This window comes from Macaca fascicularis, chromosome 16 (genome assembly GCF_037993035.2).
Source record: "Macaca fascicularis isolate 582-1 chromosome 16, T2T-MFA8v1.1".
Taxonomy (NCBI): Eukaryota; Metazoa; Chordata; class Mammalia; order Primates; family Cercopithecidae; genus Macaca; species Macaca fascicularis.
This window is the reverse complement of record NC_088390.1, coordinates 81486247-81509056: the sequence shown is the minus strand read 5'-3', so window position 1 is coordinate 81509056 and position 22810 is coordinate 81486247. Positions and strand designations below refer to the sequence as shown.

At 51.7% G+C, this 22810-nt stretch overlaps 1 protein-coding gene across 5 annotated transcripts in view; it reads right to left on the bottom strand.

The window, feature by feature from the left end:
• ARMC7 (armadillo repeat containing 7) overlaps positions 1–18959 on the bottom strand; it is a 42931-nt gene extending 23972 nt beyond the window's left edge. For 3 of the 5 annotated variants that reach the window (XM_015438830.4, XM_065531965.2, XM_074020398.1), the window contains exons 1-2: positions 18576–18959; positions 18349–18492 (exon numbers count right to left, since the gene is read on the bottom strand). In XM_015438830.4, coding sequence (XP_015294316.1) covers positions 18349–18492; positions 18576–18666 — 235 coding nt within the window. In that variant the 5' untranslated portion in view covers positions 18667–18959. Of the gene's footprint in view, positions 1–14026; positions 14600–18348; positions 18493–18575 lie in introns of those variants that run through there. The other 2 variants (XM_045376724.3, XM_045376726.3) reach the window with 2 other exon arrangements.
• Positions 18960–22810: the final 3851 nt, after the last annotated feature.

Sequence of the window (22810 nt, the reverse complement as noted above, 5' to 3'; positions counted from 1 at the left end):
TGAGCTGCCCACAACGCTAAAGAGGGGGAGCCTTCTGCCCCTCCCAAGGGAAATGGCGGCCCTCTGGAAGCAGTAAGGACAGCTCATCCAGCCTTGGGCAGATGCCAGGTTCAGTCCGGAGCAGGGGCCGTGGAAGTGCTATGGTTGGACTCAGCTGCTCAGACACACCCGCGGCATGTCTCCCGAGCTGACAGGGGAGCGGCCTCCTGTGCACACTGGACTGCGGGTGGGGTGATGGGATTTCTCTCTGTGTAAAGTGTGATAAGATGAAGCCCAAGTCACGGCCTGCCAGCTGAGTCATCACCACACCCAGGTGCACCTGGGCAGGACACGGCCACCCAGACTGCAGAAAACCAGAGGGTGGGGGCAGGAGGCGGCCTCAGGAAAGCCACTCTCTCCCCTCCCTCCCCACGCAGAGGCCCAGGAGTCTCCAAGGATGGGCCAGGGGCCTGCCGGAGCTCACCAGCTGCTTGGGCACCCTCCGCAGTAGCAGGGACCTTCCTGAAGTCCCTCTGCCTGCCCCGGAGCTCACCAGCTGCTTGGGCACCCTCCGCAGTAGCAGGGACCTTCCTGAAGTCCCTCTGCCTGATGGGCAGTGTCCCTTAGAGATGAAGAAGGGGGTGAGGGCCAGAAAAGAAAAGGGCAGAGAGCTTCAGGGCAGGAAGGCTGACCTGGAGCAGAAAGATGAGCCGAGATGGCGCCAGAGTACCCACAAGAGGCCACAGCTGCTTTGAGCTTCTCCCTGGGTCTCCCTGTGTGAACCTGCCCTGAAGAACTGAGGAAGGCCATGGAAAAAGAGCAACGTGGAAACTGGGAGCTTCTTAGAATGCTCGGTAATAGTCAGATGGCTAAATTATGGAACATGTATATGATGAAGCAGTATAGGGTACTTTTTTTTTTTTTGAGTATGAGCCTCGCTCTTGTCGCCCATGCTGGTGTGCAGTGACACGATCTCAGCTCACTGAAACCTCCACCTCCTGGGTTCAAGTGATTCTCCTGCCTCAGCCTCCTAAGTAGCTGGGATTACAGGCATGCACCACCACGCCCAGTTAATTTTGTATTTTTAGTAGAGACGGGGGTTTCACCATGTTGGCCAGGCTAATCTCGAACTCCTGACCTCATGCCTTGGCCTCCCAAAGTGCTGGGATGACAGGTGTGAGCTGTTGTGTTTGGCAATATTTATAGTTCTTAAAAATAATGTCTTCAGGTTGGGCGTGGTGGCTCACGCCTGTAATCCCAGCATTCTGGGAGCTGAGGCGGGTGGATCACGAGGTCAGGAGATTGAGACCACCCTGGCTAAAACGGTGAAACCCCATCTCTATTAAAAATACAAAAAATTAGCCAGGCGCGGTGGCGGGCGCCTGTAGTCCCAGCTACTCGGGAGGCTGAGGCAGGAGAATGGCCTGAACCCGGGAGGCGGAGCCTGCAGTGAGCAGAGATCACGCCACTGTACTCCAGCCTGGGCAACAGAGCGAAACTCTGTCTCAAAAAAAAAAAAAAAAAAAAGTCTTCAAAGGCCAGGTGTGGTGGCTTATGCCTGTCATCCCAGTACTTTGGGAGGCCGAGGTGGGTGGATCACGAGGTCAAGACCAACATAGCCAATATAGTGAAACCCCGTCTCTACTAAGAAAAAAAAAAAATACCTGGGCCTGGTGGTGTATCCCGGTAGTCCCAGCTACTCAGGAGGCCGAGGCAAGAGAATTGCTTGAACTCAGGAGGTGGAGGTTGCAGTGAGCTGAGATTGCGCCATTGCACTCCAGCTCGGGTGACAGAGTGAGACTTCACCTCAAAAATTAAAAAAAAAAAAAAAAAGGCTCCAAAGAATGATTCATGTTAGAAAATGCCTGTAATTTAAGATGAAGGAGGGAAGAAGGACACCAGATTGTACATACAATAAGATAGGCCCGCTAAGATGCCACCTCCTCTGAGAGCTTTCTGTGACCACCTAACCTGCCCCCAACTACGTCCCCCGCACCAGGCTTTGCTTCTTTCCCTCACACTTACTGACATTACAGTAGTTATCTGTCGAAATGTTTATTGGCTGTTGCTCCACTAAACTATAAACTCCGTGAGAATGGGGACTCTGCCTTGTCTCACTCTCTATCGGCAGCCTCGCATGTGGCAGGTGTTCAATATAAATAGGAAACTGTTATCCCTACAGATATTCTTTTAAAAATTAAAAAAGCTGGGGACAGGCATGGCGGCTCACTCCTATAATCCCAGCACTTTGGGAGGCTGAGGGGGGTGGATCACTCGAGGTCAGGAGTTCCAGACCAGCCTGGCCAACATGGCAAAAACCTGTCTCTACTAAAAATACAAAAATTAGCCAGGCATGGTGGCACACACATGCAACCTCAGCTACTCGGGAGGCTAAGGTGGGAGAATTGCTTGAACCCAGGAGGCAGAGGTTGAAGCCAGCTGCGATCGCGCCAACTGTGCTCCAGCGTAGATGACAGGGAGAGACTCCATCTCAGAAACAAAAGAAATGGCCAATACTAAGTGTTGGCAAGGAAGTGGAGCATATAGCATAACCTGGTGTAACTACGTGGAAAGTGATTTGGCAGCTTCTCATGACGTTAAACGCACATCTACCCTAAGACTGAGCAACTCCACTCCTAGGTGAGAAATGAGTACATATTTGTATGAACATGATCCTAACAGCTTCATTCATAAAGCTTCCAAACTAGGAACAACTCAAATCTCCCTCTACAGGTAGATGGATAAACATCCAAAGGAATGGACGATGATACTGCAACCATTTAGATGAATCTGAAAAACGTAATGTTGAGTGAAAGAAACGAGATACGAGAATAGATCCTGCATGATTCTGTTTGTATGAAGTTCAAGAACAGGCAAAACAAATCCAGGGGATAGAGGTTAGAATAGTGGTTGCCTTGGAGTGGGAGATACTGACCCAGCGTGGGTGTGAAGGGAATTTCTATGTCTTGGTTTAGAAGCTGCTTACATGGATGTACACATAGCTCAGTGAATTTCAACATTCACCAAACTGGCACTTAAGATATGTGCATTTTATTCTGTTGATCATACTGCAATCTTTTTTTTTTTTTTTTTTTTGAGACCAAGTCTCGCTCTGTCGCCCAGGCTAGAGTGCAGTGGTACCATCTTGGTTCACTGCAAGCTCCGCCTCCCAGGTTCACGCCATTCTCCTGCCTCAACCTCTCGAGTAGCTGGGACTACAGGCGTCCGCCACCTCGGCCGGCTAATTTTTTTGTATTTTTAGTAGAGATGGGGTTTCACTGTATTAGCCAGGATGGTCTCGACCTCCTGACCTCGTGATCCACCCACCTCAGCCTCCCAAAGAACTGGGATTACAGGCATGAGCCACCGGGCCCCGCCGCCATACTGCAATCTGAAAAACGATTATAAAACAGAAAACAGACTCTGGACAAGACAGAGAAAACAAGCAGCAAGGGCTGGGCCTTCGAGACTTCAGGAAACACAGGAACTCTATACGAGAACCCTGAGGGAGGCAAAAGAGGAAACCCCACATGAAAGCAAGATGAGAAAGCTAGAGATTCGGGGAGGTCAGGTGGGTGACCTCAGCTCACACGCCATGTCGGGCACTGGTGCAGGCAGCGACAACCCGGACCATGAGGGGAAGGTCAAAGGATGGTCCCAGGGATTAAATGAGGTGATGGTGGTCGAGCACGGTGGCTCACACCTGTAATCCCAGCACTTTGGGAGGCCGAGGGTGGATCACCTGAGGTCAGGAGTTCAAGACCACCCTGGCCAACATGGCGAAACTGCATCTCTACTAAAAATACAAAAATTAGCTGGGCATGGTGGCATTCGCCTGTAGTCCCAGCTACTTGGGAGGCTGAGGCTGGAGAATGGCTTGAACTCGGGAGGCGGAGGTTGCAGTGAGCCCAGATCGCGCCACTGCACTCCAGCCTGGGCAACAGGGTGAGACTCCATCTCAAAAACAAAACAAAACAACAAAACAAGGTGATGCTTCTGACAAGTGCTTAGCTGGCACCCGGCACGTGGTGGCTGGGCAGGCCCTCAGTGAGGGCAGCTCAAGGTACAGCTACATCTGGGGACTCGCCCATGCTGAGATGAATCAACCCAGGGTCAAAGTCTTCACAGGGGGCCGGGCGTGGTGGCTCACGCCTGTAATCCAGCACATTGGGAGGCCGAGGCCAGTGGATCACCTGAGGTCAGGAGCTCTAGACCAGCCTTGCCAAGACGGTGAAACTCCGTCTCTACTAAAAATACAAAAAATTAGCCAGGCATGGTGGCAGGGGCCTGTAATCCCAGCTACTCGGGGGTGCTGAGGCAGGGAATCGCTTGAACCCGGGAGGCGGAGGTTGCAGCGAGCCAAGCTCGCGCCATTGCACTCCAGCCTGGTGGGACAAGAGCAAGACTTCATCTCAAAAAATATATATATATATTACATAACAAGTATTATATTATATATAAAATATATAAAATATACAATATATATTATATGTTATATAAATTATATAACATATAATATATAATATATGATATATATTACATATATTTTATATTACATATATTTTATATATATATATATATTTTTGTTTTTTTTTTTGAGACGGCGTCTCGCTCTGTCGCTGGGGCTGGAGCGCAGTGGCCGGATCTCAGCTCACTGCAAGCTCCGCCTCCCGGGTTTACGCCATTCTCCTGCCTCAGCCTCCTGTGTAGCTGGGACTACAGGCGCCCGCCACCTTGCCCGGCTAGTTTTTTGTATTTTTTTAGTAGAGACGGGGTTTCACCGTGTTCGCCAGGATGGTCTCGATCTCCTGACCTCGTGATCCGCCCGTCTCGGCCTCCCAAAGTGCTGGGATTACAGGCTTGAGCCACCGCGCCTGGCCTATATTATATATTATATATACATATATCTTCACAACGGATTATTTGTTCTTGGGCTTTCCTTCAGTGTCTTGCAAATGTCTCCTTCGATTTCAAGTCTGAAGGACAGACAGTACATAGAGTAAGCCACCCTTTGTGTAAGAAGGCAGGGTGAACAGGAACACACCTCCGTGTATGAACTCACCCTTGCAAGACGCCAAAGTGTAATAAGGAAACGGGTTAGTATGAGACAGGGAACAAGGGAGAAGGGACCAGAATGGAGGTGAGACTTCTGAAAATACCCTGTAATACAGTTTTGACTTATGCATTGCGGCTTTTCATAATTTTTTTTTTTTTGAGACAGAGTTGTGCTTTGTTGCCCAAGGTGGAGTGCAGTGGCGCGATCTCGGCTCGCTGCAACATCCCCCTCCCAGGTTCAAGTGATTCTTCTGCCTCAGCCCCCCAAGTAGCTGGGAGTACAGGCATGCACCGCCACGCCCGGCTAATTTTTGTATTTTTAGTAGAGATGGGGTTTTGCCATGTTGGCCATGCTGGTCTCAAACTCCTGGCCTCAAGTGATGCACCTACCTAGGGCTCCCCAGTGTTGGGATTACAGGTGTGAGCCACCGTGCCTGGCCTGTCACACAGCATTTAAACAAGACAGTTCTTTACTGACCGACAGGGCAAGGGTGTCAAAATTTGTTGCTAAGTTAAAAAAAAGATACAGAGGCTGGGCGCAGTGGCTCATACATGTAATCCTAGCACTTTGGGAGGCTGAGGTAGGCAGATCCTGAGGTTAGGAGTTAGAGACCAGCCTGGCCAACATAGTGAAACACCGTCTCTATTAAAAATACAAAAAATTAGCCAGGCGTGGCCGGGCGCGGTGGCTCACGCCTGTAATCCCAGCACTTTGGGAGGCTGAGACAGGTGGATCACGAGGTCAGGAGATCGAGACCATCCCGGCTAACACAGTGAAACCCTGTCTCTACTGAAAATGCAAAAAAAAATAGCTGAGCCAGGTGGCGGGTGCCTGTAGTCCCAGCTACTCGGGAGGCTGAGGAGGAGAATGGCGTGAACCCTGGAGGCGGAGTTTGCAGTGAGCCGACATTGCGCCACTGCACTCCAGTCTGGGCAACAGAGTGAGACTCCGTCTCAAAAAAAAAAAAAAAAAATTAGCCAGGCATGGTGGTGGGCACCTGTAATCCCAGCTACTCGGGAGGCTGAGGCGGGAGAATTGCTTGAACCCAGGAGGTGGAGGTTGCAGTGAGCCGAGATCCTGCCATTGCACTCCAGCCCGGGCAACAGTGTGAGACTCTGTCTTGAAAAAAAGATACAGCACATAGAGACAGCATGCCACCACATGTGTACAACATGCAGGAAATTTACTGTATACATATTTGTTTATAAATCCTGAAAATATCCCTGGTGAGCACACAGAAACAAATACTTGTGGTTGCCTCTGGAAAAAGCTACTGAGGGAGAGCTACTGTTCACGACTCTTTTAATTTCATACCACCTGAACCAGTTATGTATTAACATAGACAGCGTGCACACACATGCACCCTGCTTGTGCCTGGTACTAAAGGGAGGGGGAATTGGTCTGGGAGTCAGGGCATATGGGGAGGTGGCCTTTGCGTAGGTCGGAGACAGCCTGAATCTAGCCTGCTGAACAAATGGTGAAAGCGGCTGGAGACATCCAGGGAGAGATTAATGGAGTGAGAATCTCAATGTCACCTCCTTCCTGAGATGGGAATCCCGCTACATGTGGATGGCAGGAGAACTTCTTCTGAAGCAGAAAGACGTGTGGCCCAGGATCAGTAAGAGAAGGAGACACAGGGCAGCCACCCAATGCAGAAAGGAAGCAGGGCTCTGTGTCAGGCAGACCCAGTGAGAACCCCAGCACTGCCACTGAGGACCAGGCAACCAGAGCCAGCTACTGAATTTCTCTAAGCCTTGGTTTCTTCACCAGTAAAATGGGCAGAGAAAGTAAATGATGTGATCAGCACATCTTGCTCGCACACACAGGTGATGTGGAGTGAGCATGCACCTGCTCAGACCTGCAGCCTCACACACAGAAAAGTGCCGGCACATACAGGCAGTTTATCAACGAGAAAGCAAGTGCCTGCGTAGCCAGTACTGAGGTGATCCATAAGCCTTCACATGTGCCTTTCTGATCCAATCCTCTCCCTCCCTCAGAGGTGCACACCTTCCTAATCACACTGTAAGTATTACTATGTGTATAGCATCATTTGCTAAATATTATGTTTGTAAGATTGTTGCGTGGAACTGTAGATTTCATTTTCGTTGCTAAATAGTAGAAATATCTGGCCAGACACAGTGGCTCACGCCTGTAATCCCAGCATTTTGGGAGGCTGAAGTGGGTGGGTCACAAGGTCAGGAGCTCAAGACCATCCTGGCCAATGTGGTGAAACCCCATCTCTACTAAAAACACAAAAATTAGCCGGGTGTGGTGGCGGGCACCTGTAGTCCCAGCTGCTCGGGAGGCTGAGGCAGGACAATTACTTGAACCCAGGAAGCAGAGGTTGCAGTGAGCTGAGATGGCACCATTATACTACACCCTGGGCGACAGAGCGAGACTCCGTCTCAAAAAAAAAAAAAAAAAAAAGAAAAATATCCTGTGATGTCAGTATCCATTCTCCTGCTTACTGTCTCCAGTTCGGGACTGTTACAGACAGTGCTGCTGGTGGCATTTCACTGCATGTGCACGTACCCTAGCCCTATGGATTTAAATGCTGGGTCATGGGGTGCGCCTGCTATCTTCAACTTTACAAAATACTGTTTTCCTTTTTCTTTCTTTTTTTTTTGAGACGGAGTCTTGCTCCGTCGCCCAGGCTGGAGAGCAGTGGCCCAATTCCGGCTCCCTGCAAGCTCCGCCTCCCGGGTTCACGCCATTCTCCTGCCTCAGCCTCCTGAGCAGCTGGGACTACAGGCGCCCACCACCACACCCGGCTAATTTTTTGTATTTTTGGTAGAGACGGCGTTTCACCGTGTTAGCCAGGATGGTCTCGATCTCCTGACCTCGTGATCCACCCGCCTCGGCCTCCCAAAGTGCTGGGATTACAGGCGTGAGCCACCGCGCCCGGCCTTTTTTTTCTTTTTTGAGATGGAGCTTCACTCTGTCGCCTAGGCTGCAAGTGCAGTAGTAGGATACTGGCTCACTGCAACCCTCGCCTCCTGAGTTCAAGCAATTCTGCCTCAGCCTCCCAAGTAGCTGGGATTACAGGCATGCACCACCACGCCTGGCTAATTTTGTCTGTATTTTAAGTAGAGACGGGGTTTCACCATGTTGGTCAGGCTGGTCTCAAACTCCTGACCTCAAATGATCCACCCATCTCGGCATCCCAAAGTGCTGGGATTACAGGCATGAGCCACCGTTCCCAGCCCAAAACACTGTTTTCCAAAGGCCGATGAGGATTCATTTACCAGCCTTTATCGGAACACCACTACCATCTGGTGGCAGCTACATGTATTGCAGGAAACAGAACACAGGAAAGAGATTGACCTGAATTCTAGGAGGACACCTTCTTAAAACTTTTTTTCTTTTTTTTGAGGAGTCTCACTCTGTCGCCCAGGCTGGAGTGCAGTGGTGCGATCTCGGCTCACTGCAACCTCCACCTCCCAGGTTCACGCCATTCTCCTGCCTCAGCCTCCCGAGTAGCTGGGACTACAGGCGCCCACCACCATGACCGGTTAATTTTTTCCATTTTTTAGTAGAGCCGGGGTTTCACCGTGTTAGCCAGGATGGTCTCGATCTCCTGACCTCGTGATCCGCCCGCCTCGGCCTCCCAAAGTGCTGGGATTACAGGTGTGAGCCACCGCACCCCACCTTTAAACTGTTTCAGTAACAAAACTGCTAAGTAATCTATGATTCTCTTGGATTCAACCAGTTTTCATGAAAGCAGAAAATTATCTCCTGATTCCTTCATATCTCCATGCAACATCTAGGATGGTGCAGGTATACAGGACATCTAAGAGTCAGTCAATGGTGCTGTGGGCAGACACTCCCAAATGAATTCCAAAGGCTACCAATGCTTTCATTTAGGACTTGAACTCAGAATTCTTTCATTCAACGACTATTTACTGAGATCTTGGCTTTACATCTAGTTTCCATAATTCATCCACCTCCCATCTAACATCCCAAACAAGGGCAGCTCTGGCCTAACCAAGGCTCCCTCCCAGTGTCTGTTCCTTCTTTTTTTGTTTGTGGTTTTTTTGGAGACAGTGTCTTGCTCTGTCACCCAGGCTAGAGGGCAGCGTTGTGATCATGGCTCACTGCAGGCTCGACCTTCTGGGCTCGAGTGATCCTTCTGCCTCAGCCTCCTAAGTACCTGGGACTACAGGCGTGTACCACCATGCCTCATTAATTTTTTATAGGTTTTTTTTGTAGAGATGGGGTCTTACTATGTTTCCCAGGCTGGCCTCAAACTCCTGGGCTCAAGTGATCCTCCGACCCCAGCCTCCCAAAGTGCTAGGATTACAGGCATGAGCCACTGCACCCAGCCCCAGTGGCAGGTCCTCTGTGACACTGGTACAATGTGGCCCCCGACTGTGGGCACTACCAGTTGCAGCAGAAATTACTTCCCACCAGAACTCACTCAGGGATGTGGCAGAGGCAGCAAGGTGCCAGAGAGACAAAGAACAAAGGAAGAGGCTGGGCGGGGTGGCTCATGCCTGTAATCCCAGCACTTTGGGAGGCCGAGGTGGGCGGATCATCAGGTCAGGAGTTTGAGACCAGCCTGACCAATATGGTGAAATCCCGTCTCTACTGAAAATACAAAAAAATCAGCTGGGCGTGATGGCATGCACCTGTAATCCCAGCTGCTCAGGAGGCTGAGGCAGGAGAATCGCTCGAACCCGGAAGGCAGAGGTTGCAGTGAGCACTGCACTCTAGCCTGGGTGACAGAGACTCTGCCTCAAAAAAAAAAACAACAACAAGGGACTAGAGTCTGAGCCTGGTGCCAGCTGGGTTCCCGGGGCACGGAATTTGGATCCTGGATGACAGGGGCGAAATCCTGGTTCCAGTCATCACTAACAGCGGGAGCTCCAGGCAGTGGACTTGCCCTCATTTGGTGGTGGGGGTTCCTGATATGTAAAAAGGGGTTAGAACCATCCGCCTTGCTGTTAATGACAGATTCAGAGGCCTTGTGGGCAGGGCGGGTTCAGGTGGGTGTGTGGTGAGCACATGGTGTGCACTGGGTGGGCGTCCAGAAGAGGCAGCTTTTATCCCAACAGCACCCAAACAAGAGCCCTGCACCCTAGGGAGAAAAGGCAGCCAGAAGCACAGGAAAGGGTCAATAAACTAGTTCTACAATTGCTCTAAATGGGCAAATCCACGAGAGGCCACAAGAGGCCAGAGACTTGAAAACCCATGCATGTTCTCCGCAATCGCTGTAACCAGATCCTTCCTCACGGCTGTGGCGTGCCCACGGCAGGCAACTGAGAGGAAGCCACAGGAGACACCCCCCCCAGAGAGGAAGGTGAGCGAGGCCAGGCTGCTGCTGGTGAGTAGTTGCTGCCACTGCAGTTCCGCTGCCACCGCTGATGAGTGGAACTGCAGTGGCAGCAGGGTGGCAGCCAGGGCCAGACTGAAGCCCTGGCTGACATCGAGAGAGAGCAGGGGCTTCTCTCGGGGCCTGCAGGCCCCCAAGCATGGAAATAAAGGAAAATCTTGAGTCCCTTCATGAAATTCCAGGCACCTAGCTAGCCCTGAGAAGCAAATGAAAAACTTGATAAGCAAGAAGGTAACAGTTAGCTTAAAACAATAGCCAAGGAAGTCAGAATCAGGGGATGTCTGGTTCCCCCCACAGAAATTAAAGATAACATCTGTTTGTTTGTTTTTGAGACAGTCTTGCTCTGTCGCCCATGCTGTAGTGCAGTGGCACAATCTTTGCTCACTGTAACCTCTGCCTCCTGGGTTCAAGCGATTCTCCTGCCTCAGCTTCCCGAGTAGCTGGGATTACAGGCTCCTGCCACCATGCCCGGCTAGATTTTGTATTTTTAGTAGAGATGGGGTTTCACCATATTGGCCAGGCTGGTCTTGAACTCCTGAGCTCAAGTGATCCACCCGCCTCAACCTCCCAAAGTGCTGGGATTACAGGCGTGAGCATCTGCGCCCAGCCTAAAGATAACATCTTAACATCTGTCCTTGAGTTGCTTTTCAGAAACCTGGACCCCCAACAAACAGTTCCCCTGGCACTGAGACCTCAGATAAGGGGAACTGAAAACTGCACTCTGACCACTCTCTAGACTCCCTGAGGGGCCTGGGGGACACGCTCACAGGTCATAGCTAACATTCTTTTTTGCTGATGCCAAATTTGTAGACAAAGCCTCACCTCCCTACCCAATCACAAACCAGAAAATCTTTGAAGCCACCTATGAGCCCATCCCTTGGAGACATCCTGCCTTCTTAGGCCAAACCAATATATAGCCTCCTGGTGTTGATTTAAAACTTTGTCTGTAACCTCTGCCTCCCGCCTTTAAACACCCTTACCCATAAGCCATCTGGGAGTTTGGGTCTTAAGCATGAGCTGCCGGATTCTTCTTGTCACCCCGCAATAAAGGCCTCACTTTGGGCTGGGCACAGTGGCTCACACCTGTAATCCCAGCACTTTGGGAGGCCAAGGCAGGCGGATCACCTGAGGTCACGAGTTCGAGACCAGCCTGGCCGACAAGTCGAAACCCCATCTCTACTAAACATACAAAAATTAGCCAGGTGTGGCCGGGCGCGGTGGCTCAAGCCTGTAATCCCAGCACTTTGGGAGGCTGAGGCGGGTGGATCACGAGGTCAGGAGATCGAGACTATCCTGGCTAACATGGTGAAACCCCGTCTCTACTAAAAATACAAAAAACTAGCCGGGCGTGGTGGCGGGTGCCTGTAGTCTCAGCTACTTGGGAGGCTGAGGCGGGAGAATGGCGTGAACCCGGGAGGCGGAGCTTGCAGTGAGCCGAGATCAGGCCACTGCACTCCAGCCTGGGAGACACAGCGAGACTCCATCTCAAAAAAAAAAAAAAAAAAAAAATTAGCCAGGTGTGGTGGCAGGTGCTTGTAACCCCAGCTACTCAGGAGGCTGAAGGCAGAATTGCTTGAACCAGGTAGGCAGAGGTTGCAGTGAGACGAGATCACGCCATTGCACTCCAGCCTGGGCAACGGAGTGAGACTCTGTCTCAAAAACAAACAAACAAACAAAAAACAGAAAACAAAGCCTCACTTTCTCGCACTGCAATTTTGTCAGTAATTGGCCTTAGTGTGCAGGGTGAGCCAATCCATTTGGTTGGATAGCATCCAGCTTCCAGCCCTCAGAGAGGAGGCAGAATGCTGGGCCAAAGAGCAGGCCTCAGAGCTGCCACAGCAAAGCCAGCACGGAAGAGCACCTGTGAGTGTGGCCGCTGTAGGCACAGACGGAAGGAAGCCTGCATTCTCACCCTGGCCTGTGACAGCCAGACAAGGGGCAGCTGTCTACACCACAGCTTCCTTATTGATAAAATGAGCCATTTGGAGTAAACTCCTTCCTACCTTTCACTCCACAATCCTAGGAATTGGAACTCCTGTAAGGGCAGGAAAAGGGCCAAGGGAATAGCTTGTAGACTCTGACTGCTTTGGGTTTAAGTCTCAGGTCTGGTACTCTTTATTTTTTTGAGACGGAGTTTCACTCTTGTTGCCCAGGCTGGAGTGCAATGGTGCGATCTTGGCTCACCTCAACCCTGCTTCCTGGGTTCAAGCGATTCTCCTGCCTCAGCCTCCCGAGTAGCTGGGATTATAGGTGCGTACCACCGCGCCCAGCTAATTGTATTTTTAGTAGAGATGGGGTTTCTCCATGTTGGTCAGGCTGGTCTCAAACTCCCGACCTCTGGTGATCTGCCCACCTTGGCCTCCCAAAGTGCTGGGATTACAAGCATGAGCCACTGCGCCCGGCCTAGATCTGGTACTCTTTAAACCTTTGGCCAGCCCACGGAACCTCCCTAAGCCTCAAAGTCCTGATTGGAAAGAAGGCAGTGTAAGCACATCTACTTCAGTATTATCTCTAATGCACAAGAAGCAAGCGCCTGGCACCCAGTGGGTGCTCCCAAAGTGTGAGCTAATGCCATCCGTGATGGGGACACAACAGTACCGGGCCAGCAGCCAGGCTCTCCCCACCTAACATTGCCTGGGCACCCTCTGGGAGGCTGAGGATCGGCGTTCCTGTCATTCCGTGATGTTTTTCCAGAAGGTAAGAATTCCTGGAGCAGGGCCGGGCGCGGTGGCTCAAGCCTGTAATTCCAGCACTTTGGGAGGCCGAGACGGGCGGATCACGAGGTCAGGAGATCGAGACCATCCTGGCTAACACGGTGAAACCCCGTCTCTACTAAAAATACAAAAAAAAAAAAAAAAAATAGCCGGGCGACGTGGCGGGCGCCTGTAGTCCCAGCTACTTGGGAGGCTGAGGCAGGAGAATGGCGTAAACCCAGGAGGCGGAGCTTGCAGTGAGCTGAGATCCGGCCACTGCACTCCAGCCTGGGCAGCAGAGCGAGACTCCGTCTCAAAAAAAAAAAAAAAAAAAAAAGAATTCCTGGACCAGATGAGTGGTTCCCTTGATAAGACGTTATCCCATCCCCCACCTCACCACTCTGGGAGAAGGGGCGACTGCTCACCCTCAAAGGGTTTTGGGTATCATTTGTCTTGGATGGCGACCAAGGGGATCCTGTCGAAGGCTGCAGACACTGACCCTAAAAGAGCACTGTAGTGCTTCATTCAATTCTCTCGATGTGAAGCAGCTGCTGGCACTGTCCCCATCTGACAGATGATTGGAGAAGAGCCCACACCCAGATGCCTGCCTGACCCCAAAGCCCAGCTCTCGTCCAACTCACTGTGCTGTTTGCCAACAAGCAGACATTTGTTTTGTTTGTTTTTGTAGGGACAGGGTTTTGCTATGTTGCCCAGGCTCCTCCCGAACTCCTGGGGACTCACGCAATCCTCTTGCTTCAGCCTCCCAGAATGCTGGGATTACAGGTATGAACCACCCTGCTCAACCAAGCAGATATGGGTTTTGGTTCTTTTTAAGAGACAGTCTCACTCTGTCACCCAGGCTGGAGTGCAGTGGCGTGACCTTGGCTCACTGAAATCTCTGTCTCCTGGTTCAAGTGACTCTTCTGCCTCAGCTTCCAAGCAGCTGGGACTACAGGTGCGCGCCACCATGCTCAGTTAATTTTTGTATTTTTAGTAGAGACGGGGTTTTGCCATGTTGGCCAGGCTGGTCTCAAACTGACCTTAAGTGATCCACCCGCCTCGGCCTCCCAAAGTGCTGGGATTACAGGTGTGAGCCACCTGAACCAACCCTGCTTAGGGGTGCTGCACCAAGTCATGGCCAGGACTCTACACTTATTAAGTGAAGATCCCTTGCTTTTCCTTCCCCTTCTCTCCTCCTCCCTAGGCCAAAAGGCCTAAGCACTCAAACCATGCAGACAGAAGCAAGGCCGGCTCGGGCTCAGGGAAGTCACAATCTCAGGGCTGCCACAGGGGATAAAAGACTCAAAGCTCCAAAGCGCAGCACGGAGCCTTCTCCGGAAACAGCAGAATAAGTGCCTGTCGGGGATCCCCAAGCAGAGACACTAAGAGAAAGGGAAACGATGCCAGTAAGAAAATACGCGGGGGCTCTCCTTCTCAGTTATGCATAATAAATATACGAGAAATTTCATCTGCAGAGGGTCCCACGGAGGGATTCCATGCTGAGAAAGCTACCGTGCTTGGGGCGGGGCGGGGATTGCTCTGGCAGAAGAAGAGAAAAAAAGGAGGAAAAAACGGTTGGGAAAAGTAAAACTGGTGATAATGATCCCAACAATTCTAGATAAGGTAACAGCACAGAGGCGCAGATGCACAGACACACACACCCACACTTCTGCTCCCACAACCACCTGCGAGGCAGGCAAGGCAGGTGAGGAAACCACGCTCGGAGAAGGGACGGGAGTCAGCTAGGAATCAGGTGAAAAGTGGAGACGCTGGGGCTCAGTCACCCACGCGGGGAAGCTGCCCAGGGTGGCAAGAACCCAGGCCAGGCTCACGCCGCCCCCATAGCTCAGTGGACCCGGACCTCAGGGTACCCCTGTCCTGGGAAAGTTGCTTCCTGACCCTGAGGAAACGACAGCAGGAAAGACCCCACTTGGTAAACATTTTTTGTGGGGACTGCTCTGTGACTTCCGCCAATTTTTCTCCAGGGTCAGCGGCTTGATTTGGAGGAGCTCTATTGCCCCCTGGTGGAGGTTTAGCCACATGCATCTGCAGGGGCCACAGTCACCATTCAGAAAGCAGCAGCTGTGTGTGGGGCAGAGGCATGAAAAGGGAGGGGACAGAGGACATTTTAGAGACCAACTTTTTAGCATATTTGTTTGGCATAATAATCTTCTAGAGGAGCTGGCATCACTCGGGGACCTGGGCAACTAGGGCTCCTGCGCTGGCTTGGCTTTAGCAGGCCCCACTCTGGTCCTCTGCAGGGCAGTAAGTCCAGGGAACTTACCCAAAGCCCAGGGCCGCCCTTCCCCTGTACCTGGAGCTCCAGGCCCTAAACCCGCTCCCACGGCCGCATGGGCCTCTTTCCTGGATCCTGACTCCCAAGGGTGAATGCCACCGTTGGTGTGTGCACTTCCAAACCCAGGGAGTGGCCAAGGGGCAGCTGTCTGTGGGGGTGTGAATCTGCCCACACATGTGCTGGAGCCCCCTCATGGAGAGAAGACCCTCATTTGTAGTCTAGTCCCAGGAACCTCCTCTCCTCTCCTCTTTAGAGGAGACCTGGGCGGTCTTTGAAAAATTTGAATCACACTTATAATAATGTATTTTTAAAAATGTGTTACTTGGGCCAGGCGTGGTGGCTCACGACTGTAACCCCAGCACTTTGGGAGGCTGAGGCGGGCGGATCACCTGAGGTCAGGAGTTTGAGGCCAGCCTGGCCAACATGATGAAACCCCATCTCTACTAAAAACACAAAAATTAGCCAGGCATGGTGGCGGGCGCCTGTAATCCCACCTGCTCGGGAGGTTGAAGCAGGAGAATTGCTTGAACCCAGGAGGCAGAGGTTGCAGTGAGCTGAGATCGCACCACCACATTCCAGCCTGGGTGACAGAGCAAGACTCCATCTCAAAAAATAAAATAAAATAAAATAAAATAAAATAAAATAAAATAAAATAAAATGTGTTACTTGATCCTATCAAGACTTTCAACCCAATTTCTAGATTATAGGAAATAAAGGGGATAAAGAAACAAACCACAAAGAGGCAATGAGACAAACCGGAAGGGGGAACATTTGCATTCCTGGTTGGGGCCTTCAAGAATCAGTGTTATGAAATGAGGGTCTGTTTAGGGTTACAAGCGATTTATCTCTTGGGGCCAGGAGTTCAAGACCAGTCTGGGCAAGACGGTGAGACCGTGTGTCGACAACAAATTAAAAAAAAAAAAAAAAAAAAAAAAAGCCGAGTTCGAGACCAGTCTGGGCAACACAGTGAGATCCTCTCGAAAACAAATTAAAAACAAAAAAAAGCCGGGCATGGTGGTGTCCACCTGTAGTCACAGCTACTCGGGAGGCTAAGGCAGGAAGACTGCTAGAGCCCAGAAGTTTAAATTTATGGTGAACTATGATCACACCACTGTACTCCAGCCTAAGTGACACAGTGAGACCCTATCTCAAAAAAAAGAAAAAGATTTAAGATAATTTATGTAGTGACTTCCTTCCAATGGGTATAATACATAATACGTAAAGAGGGGAAAGAAAGAGTAATTTTACAGTGGAGAAGCCTGACAAGACTTCAGCCAGGTGATCACACGCGTGTTGCCCAGGCTGGAGTGCGGTGGCTATTTACAGGTGCAATCATGCAATCGTAGCACACTACAGCCTCAAACTCCTGGGCTCAAGCGATCCTCCTATCTGGGGCTACAGATGAGCACTGTGCATGGCTTGAAACAGGGATTTTTGTTTGTTCTCAAAATTTTGTCTGCTTCAAACTATTTCCCACGGCCTAGATCTAAGCTCCGGCAAGCTCTGGTGCCGCTTAACTCTCTATCCTCTTTTTGTGCCATTCTCCACTTCACTATAACGATCCTGCCACATTCATCTTCCTTCTGGCTCCTTCCTGTTTTAAGGCCTTTGCCCATGCTGTGTCCCTGCTAAAATGCCTTTCTCATGATGGCCAAAACGGAAGTAACCACCACCTTCTACTGCTGTTTCTCATCACCCCATTTATTTGCTGCTGAGCATCATCTTTTTTGTTTGCTAACCACCTGTCCCCCCTACTAGAATGTAAGCTCCTGAGGGACAAACACTTTCCCTAACCTGTTCACCATACTCCAGCATTTAGAGCAGTAGTTTACATATACGGTACATGCCCAGTAAATATCTGCCCAGTGAATAAATCAATAGGTCTTAAGATCATAACTACAAAAGAAGCCGTAAGTTACAGACTGCAAGCCATCTCTGCTTCTCCTGATATGAAAACACTAAATATGAGTTACTTTTGTTTCTAAGACAGATTCTCATTCTGTCACCCAGGCTGGAGTACAGTGGCCCAATCCCAGCTCACTGCAGCCTCGTCCTCCCAGGCTCAAGCAATCCTCCCACCTCAGCCTCCTGAGTAGCTGGGACACCACGCCAGACTAATTTTTTTTTTTTTTTTTTTTAGCAGAGATGGGCTTTTGCCAGGCCGGTCTTGAACTCCAGGACTCAAGTGATCTGCCTGCTTCGGCCGCCCAAAGTGCTGACATTACAGGTGTGAGCCACCTCACCCACCTGAAATTGTTGTTGTTTTTTTTTTTGAGACGGAGTCTCGCTGTTGCCCAGGCTGGGGTGCAGTGGCGCCACCTCGGCTCACAGCAACCTCTGCCTACCGGGTTCAAGTGATTCTCCTGCCTCAGCCTCCCGAGTAGCTGGGATTACAGGCGCCCGCCACGCCCGGCTAATTTTTGTATTTTTAGTTAGAGACGGGGTTTCATCATGTTGGCCAGACTGGTCTCGAACTCCTGATCTCAGGTGATCCGCCTGCCTCGGGCTCCCAAAGTGCTGGGATTACAGGCGTGTGCCACCGCGCCTGGCTACAAAACTGCTCTTTTTAAAACATCTTTTTTTGAGACATGGTCTCACTCCGTCGCCCAGGCTGGAGTGCAGTGGCGCAGTCTCAGCTCACTTTGGCCTCTGCCTCCCGGACTCAAGCAATCCTCCTGCTTCGGCCTCCAGAGTAGCTGGGCCTACAGGTGCACACCACTGTGTGCGGCTAATTTTTGCTCCCGCTTAGCTGGGATTACAGGCACTCGCCACCATGCCCAGCTAATTTTTGTACTTTTAGTAGAGACGAGGTTTTGCCATGTTGGCCAGGCTGGTCTCGAACTCCTGACCTCAGGTGATCCCCCCGCCTCGGCTTCCCAAAGTGCTGGGATTACATGTGTGAGCCACCACGCCAGGCCCCAAGGACTCACTTGTAACTCACTTATCTCACCCCGGCCCATTTAGCCATCTAGCGAACGGGCCCAGCCCTTACCAATAGCAAACTCAACCAGGGTCTCGTTCTCCTCCGACAGCGAATCGAGAAATAAATCCAGGACCTGCAGCTGCCGTAGATACTCGTAGTTGCTGGGGTCATAAGCGAAGTTGGCGAGGTTGGCGAGGACTTGCTCCTTGGCGTCTGCAACGGGAAAGCGGCACTGGAGCCAGGTCCGGGCGGCGGTCACAGCCGACCCTGTCACCTGGTCCCACCGTGGCTCTCACCTTGGCTCTGGGTCTCCTGGAATTCCGTGACCAGCGCCTGCAGGTATCCCAAACGCCCGACGTGGGGGTCCAACTTCGGCTTCTGGGCCATGGCCGGCGTGACGGAGGACCCCCAGGGACGGGCGGGCGGGTGGCAAAGGTGCAGGGGGAAAGCCGAGCGAGACCCTCACCCACTCTCCACCTGTCTGGCGAGGGAAGACGCGGGGACGGCAAATGGGTTTCTTTCTTGGGTTCAGACTCTGCAGTAATTTGCAGCTGGAAATGGAATGTGGGGAGATGGGCCGGGGTCTCAGAATCCTGTAGGAGTTGGGTCTGAAAATCGAAATTGGGGCGCGGGAGACAGGGAACCGTCTGCGGGTTGGGGCTGGCGGAGTGGGTACTGGCGCCCAGCCCCCGGCTGCCGGGCTCGGTTCCAGGCTCCCGGCGGAAGCCGCGCTGTCCCCACCCTACAAGGCGCGGAAGGGGCGGGACGAGGCAGGCGAGGGGCGGGGCCGTCGCCGAACTCCTTGGCGCGCGTGCGCGGCGCGCTTTCGGTTTTCTGGCTGCGGAAGCTCTTTAGCCTGCGCTGGAACCCGCTGCGACACGCTTCGCCGAGGGAGGTATGGGCGTGGGTGGGTGTACTGCGAGGAGCAGCCTTGTCTCCCATATCCTATGTCCAGCTGCAAATTATTGCAAAATCTGAACGCAAGAAAGAAACCCACTTGCCGCCCCCGCCAACAGGAAGGCGGGTGAGGGCCTCTCTCGGCTTTCCCGCCCCACCTTTCCCACTCTCCCGCCCGGCCCCCCGGGTCCTCCGCCGCCCCGACGTGGCCCAGAAGCCGAAAGTGAGGCACCCATGTCGGGCGGCTGGAATGACGTGAGGAGCAACTCAGGAGCGCAACGGAGTCTGGCAGCACCCATGTTGGGAGGACGTCGAGGCAGAAGCACCTCCAGGATCCCCATGGCTGGCGGGGCGCGGCCCAGCCTCCTTGACCAGGACGCCCCTTTAGAGCGCGGGCGTCAGCTCCTTACCCACCCCCATCAGTCTTTTGACCCTTTTGCAAAAAGCGTAGCGACCCCGACCCGTCCTCTATCCCAGCCCCGAGGTGAGTCCGCCACCTCTGGACAGAAATCAAAGGGGACGGGGTCATGTCCTGGTGCTTTTTGTCAGCCGGGTGGATGGCGCGCGCCCGGGGCAGCACCGGGGAGCCCGAGGAAGAGCCTTGTTTGTGGCGCTTTCGGGGCTTTCTGGATGCTGAAGCCCTTCGGCCGATTCCTTCTCGAGGATTCTCGGGAAGCAGGTGTGTGATGGATTACTACTCGTGGTTACAGGGAACAAAGCACCAGGGAAGGAGGTGGCCTTACTACACTCCCATCGCGTTTGACAACGTAGGGGTAGAGAGGTGGCTTAGGCTGTGAGTGTCCTGAGAATGCAAAAGTTGTTAATCTAATTGGAGTCACTTGTGTTAAAAAAAAAACAGAACAAAAAAACCCGGACAGAGTCGGAGAAAACCATGACAAGAGGGTTCTCATGCATAAATATCTGATAATGAAAACTATCACAAAGATTCTGCAAAAACCCCAACCTTGCACAAAACATACTTTTGAATGGCCATCTGCCCAGCAACTTTCCTGTCCAACGTTGAACTGGTCACCCTTGTTACTAATTCTTCTACCTAAGGATAATTATCTCAAAACAATTATGTAATCCTATTTTTTCCCTTAAAGCCTTTCTTTCTTTACCTCCCTGAATACCCATATAGTTTACTATGGCATGGATACTACCTTTGCAATGCCCTATGCCCAAATAGATACTATTTTCTTTGAGAGAGCCTCTCCTATTAAGGTTGACAAAGGCAAGGACCATATCTTAAGTCCTGGGCCTGGGTGAAGGCAGAGTGGCCTACATGCTCCAGCCAGCTGCAGCCCCATTGGAAGCAGGCCTCACCTCTGAGGTTTCAGGTCCTTGTGGTCAGCCCCTGCCCTATGCACATCCTCTGACGCAGGACTTTCGACCTTAGTCTGTGTGCCTAGGCCCGAGGACCCTCACCAAAGCCCTTTGGCTTCTATTGGGAGCCTCCACAGCCTGGGAAGTGCATGTCACCCCAGGGTGCCCAAGGAGTTTTTCTGCCTCTTGCTGGACAGAGCAGCAAATAGGAGCCCAGAAATAGGGAGAATGGAAGTAAGCTCCATCCTCCCTGCCCGGGAACTGCCCCAGACCTCCTCTAGAGGTTCGCAGGCCGTCAGCTAAGTGGGGATTGCAGAATCAGATGGACCATCCCATCCTCCCTCATTGGTCTTCTCCCTTTTTTTTTTTTTTTTTTTGAGACGGAGTCTCGCTCTGTTGCCAGGCTGGAGTGCAGTGGCGATCTCGGCTCACTGCAACCTCTGCCTCCCGGGTTCAAGTGATTCTCCTGCCTCAGCCTCCCGAGTAGCTGGGATTACCAGCACGCACCACTGTGCCCAGCTAATTTTTGTATTTTTAGCAGAGACGGCGTTTCACCATGTTGGCCAGGACGGTCTCAATATCTTGACCTCGTGATCCACCTGCCTCAGCCTCTCAAAGTGCTGGGATTATAGGCATGAGCCACCATGCCCCGCCAGTCTTTTCCCTTCTTTTTTTTTTTTTTTTTTTTTTTTTTGAGACGGAGTCTCGCTCTGTCGCCCAGGCTGGAGTGCAGTGGCCGGATCTCAGCTCACTGCAAGCTCCGCCTCCCGGGTTCATGCCATTCTCCGGCCTCAGCCTCCCGAGTAGCTGGGACTACAGGCGCCCGCCACCTCGCCCGGCTAGTTTTTTGTATTTCTTAATAGAGACGGGGTTTCACCGTGTTAGCCAGGATGGTTTCGATCTCCTGACCTCGTGATCCGCCCGTCTCAGCCTCCCAAAGTGCTGGGATTACAGGCTTGAGCCACTGCGCCCGGCCGTCTTTTCCCTTCTTAAGGCCTCAGGGAGGGGCCCTCCTTCTTGGGGTAGAATTCTCAGCCCTTGGTAGGTTTTACCTCTGCCCAGTCTCTGGCACACAGTAGATACTCAAGAAATATTTAGTGAAGGAATTCTGCCCAGAGATGATTGCTGTTCTGCCTAGGAGCAGGTGAGATCAAAGTTTCCTGTGCAGAACACCCATTGATACCTTTTTTTTGGGGGGGGGGGCGGGGAATAAGGTCTCTCACCCAGGCTGGAGTGCAGTGGTGTGATCACAGCTCACTGCAACCTTGAACTTCCTGGCTCAAGGGGATCCTCCCACCTCTGCCTCCTGAGTGGCTTGGACCACAGGCCTGTGCCACCATGTCCAGCTAATTTTAAAATTTTTTGTAGAGATGGAGGTCTCCTTATGTGGCCTAGGGTGGCCTCTCAAGTGATTCTCCCATCTTGACCCTCCAAAGTGTTGGGACTACAGGCATGATCCACCACACTTGGCTTTTTTTTTTTTCTTCCCCTTAATTTTTTTGTAGAGACAGGGTCTCTGTGTTGCCCAGGCTGGTCTTGAAGTCCTGGTCTCAAGAGATCTTCCTGCTCTGGCCTCCCAAAGTGTTTTGTGTTTTTTTTTTGAGACAGAGTCTCATTCCATCACCCAGGCTGGAGTGCAGTGGCATGATCCCAGCTCACCACAACCCCTGCCTATCTGGTTCAAGCAATTTTCCTGCCTCAGCCTCCCAAGTAGCTGAGATTACAGGCTCCTGCTACTATGCCTGGCTAATTTTTGTATTTTTAGTAGAGATGGGGTTTTGCCATGTTGGCCAGGCTGGTCTTGAACTCCTGACCTCTAGTGACCCACCCGCCTTGGCCTCACAAAGTGCTGGGATTACAAGCATAAGCCACCATGCCCGGTCTTTTTTTTTTTTTTTTTTTTTAAAGAGACAGGGTCTTGCTGTGTTGCCCAGGCTGGCCTCAAACTCCCAGGTTCAAGTGATCCTCCCACCTCAACCTCCCAAGTAGCTGGGATTACACGTGGGCACTACCATCTCCAGCTGATATCTTTTTTCTTTAAATGTTTTCAGGAAGTGGGCTCATTACGGGATGCACACAAAACCTGGTGGATACTAGCACCAAAAGCACCTATCTACCAGCCCCACCTCCCTCCTTTTCCATTCAACTGAGATGGAGGAGACAGGATTTGGCAAAGTACATGCAAGCACTCTCCCTTCAGAGCGCGTGCTATTGATGGCTGCCAAGAGTAAGACTGGGTGGGGAGCCAGAAGGCAGTGGCGTCTTCCAGACGCTCACCAAGTCAGACTTTTCTTTTTTTTTTTCTTTT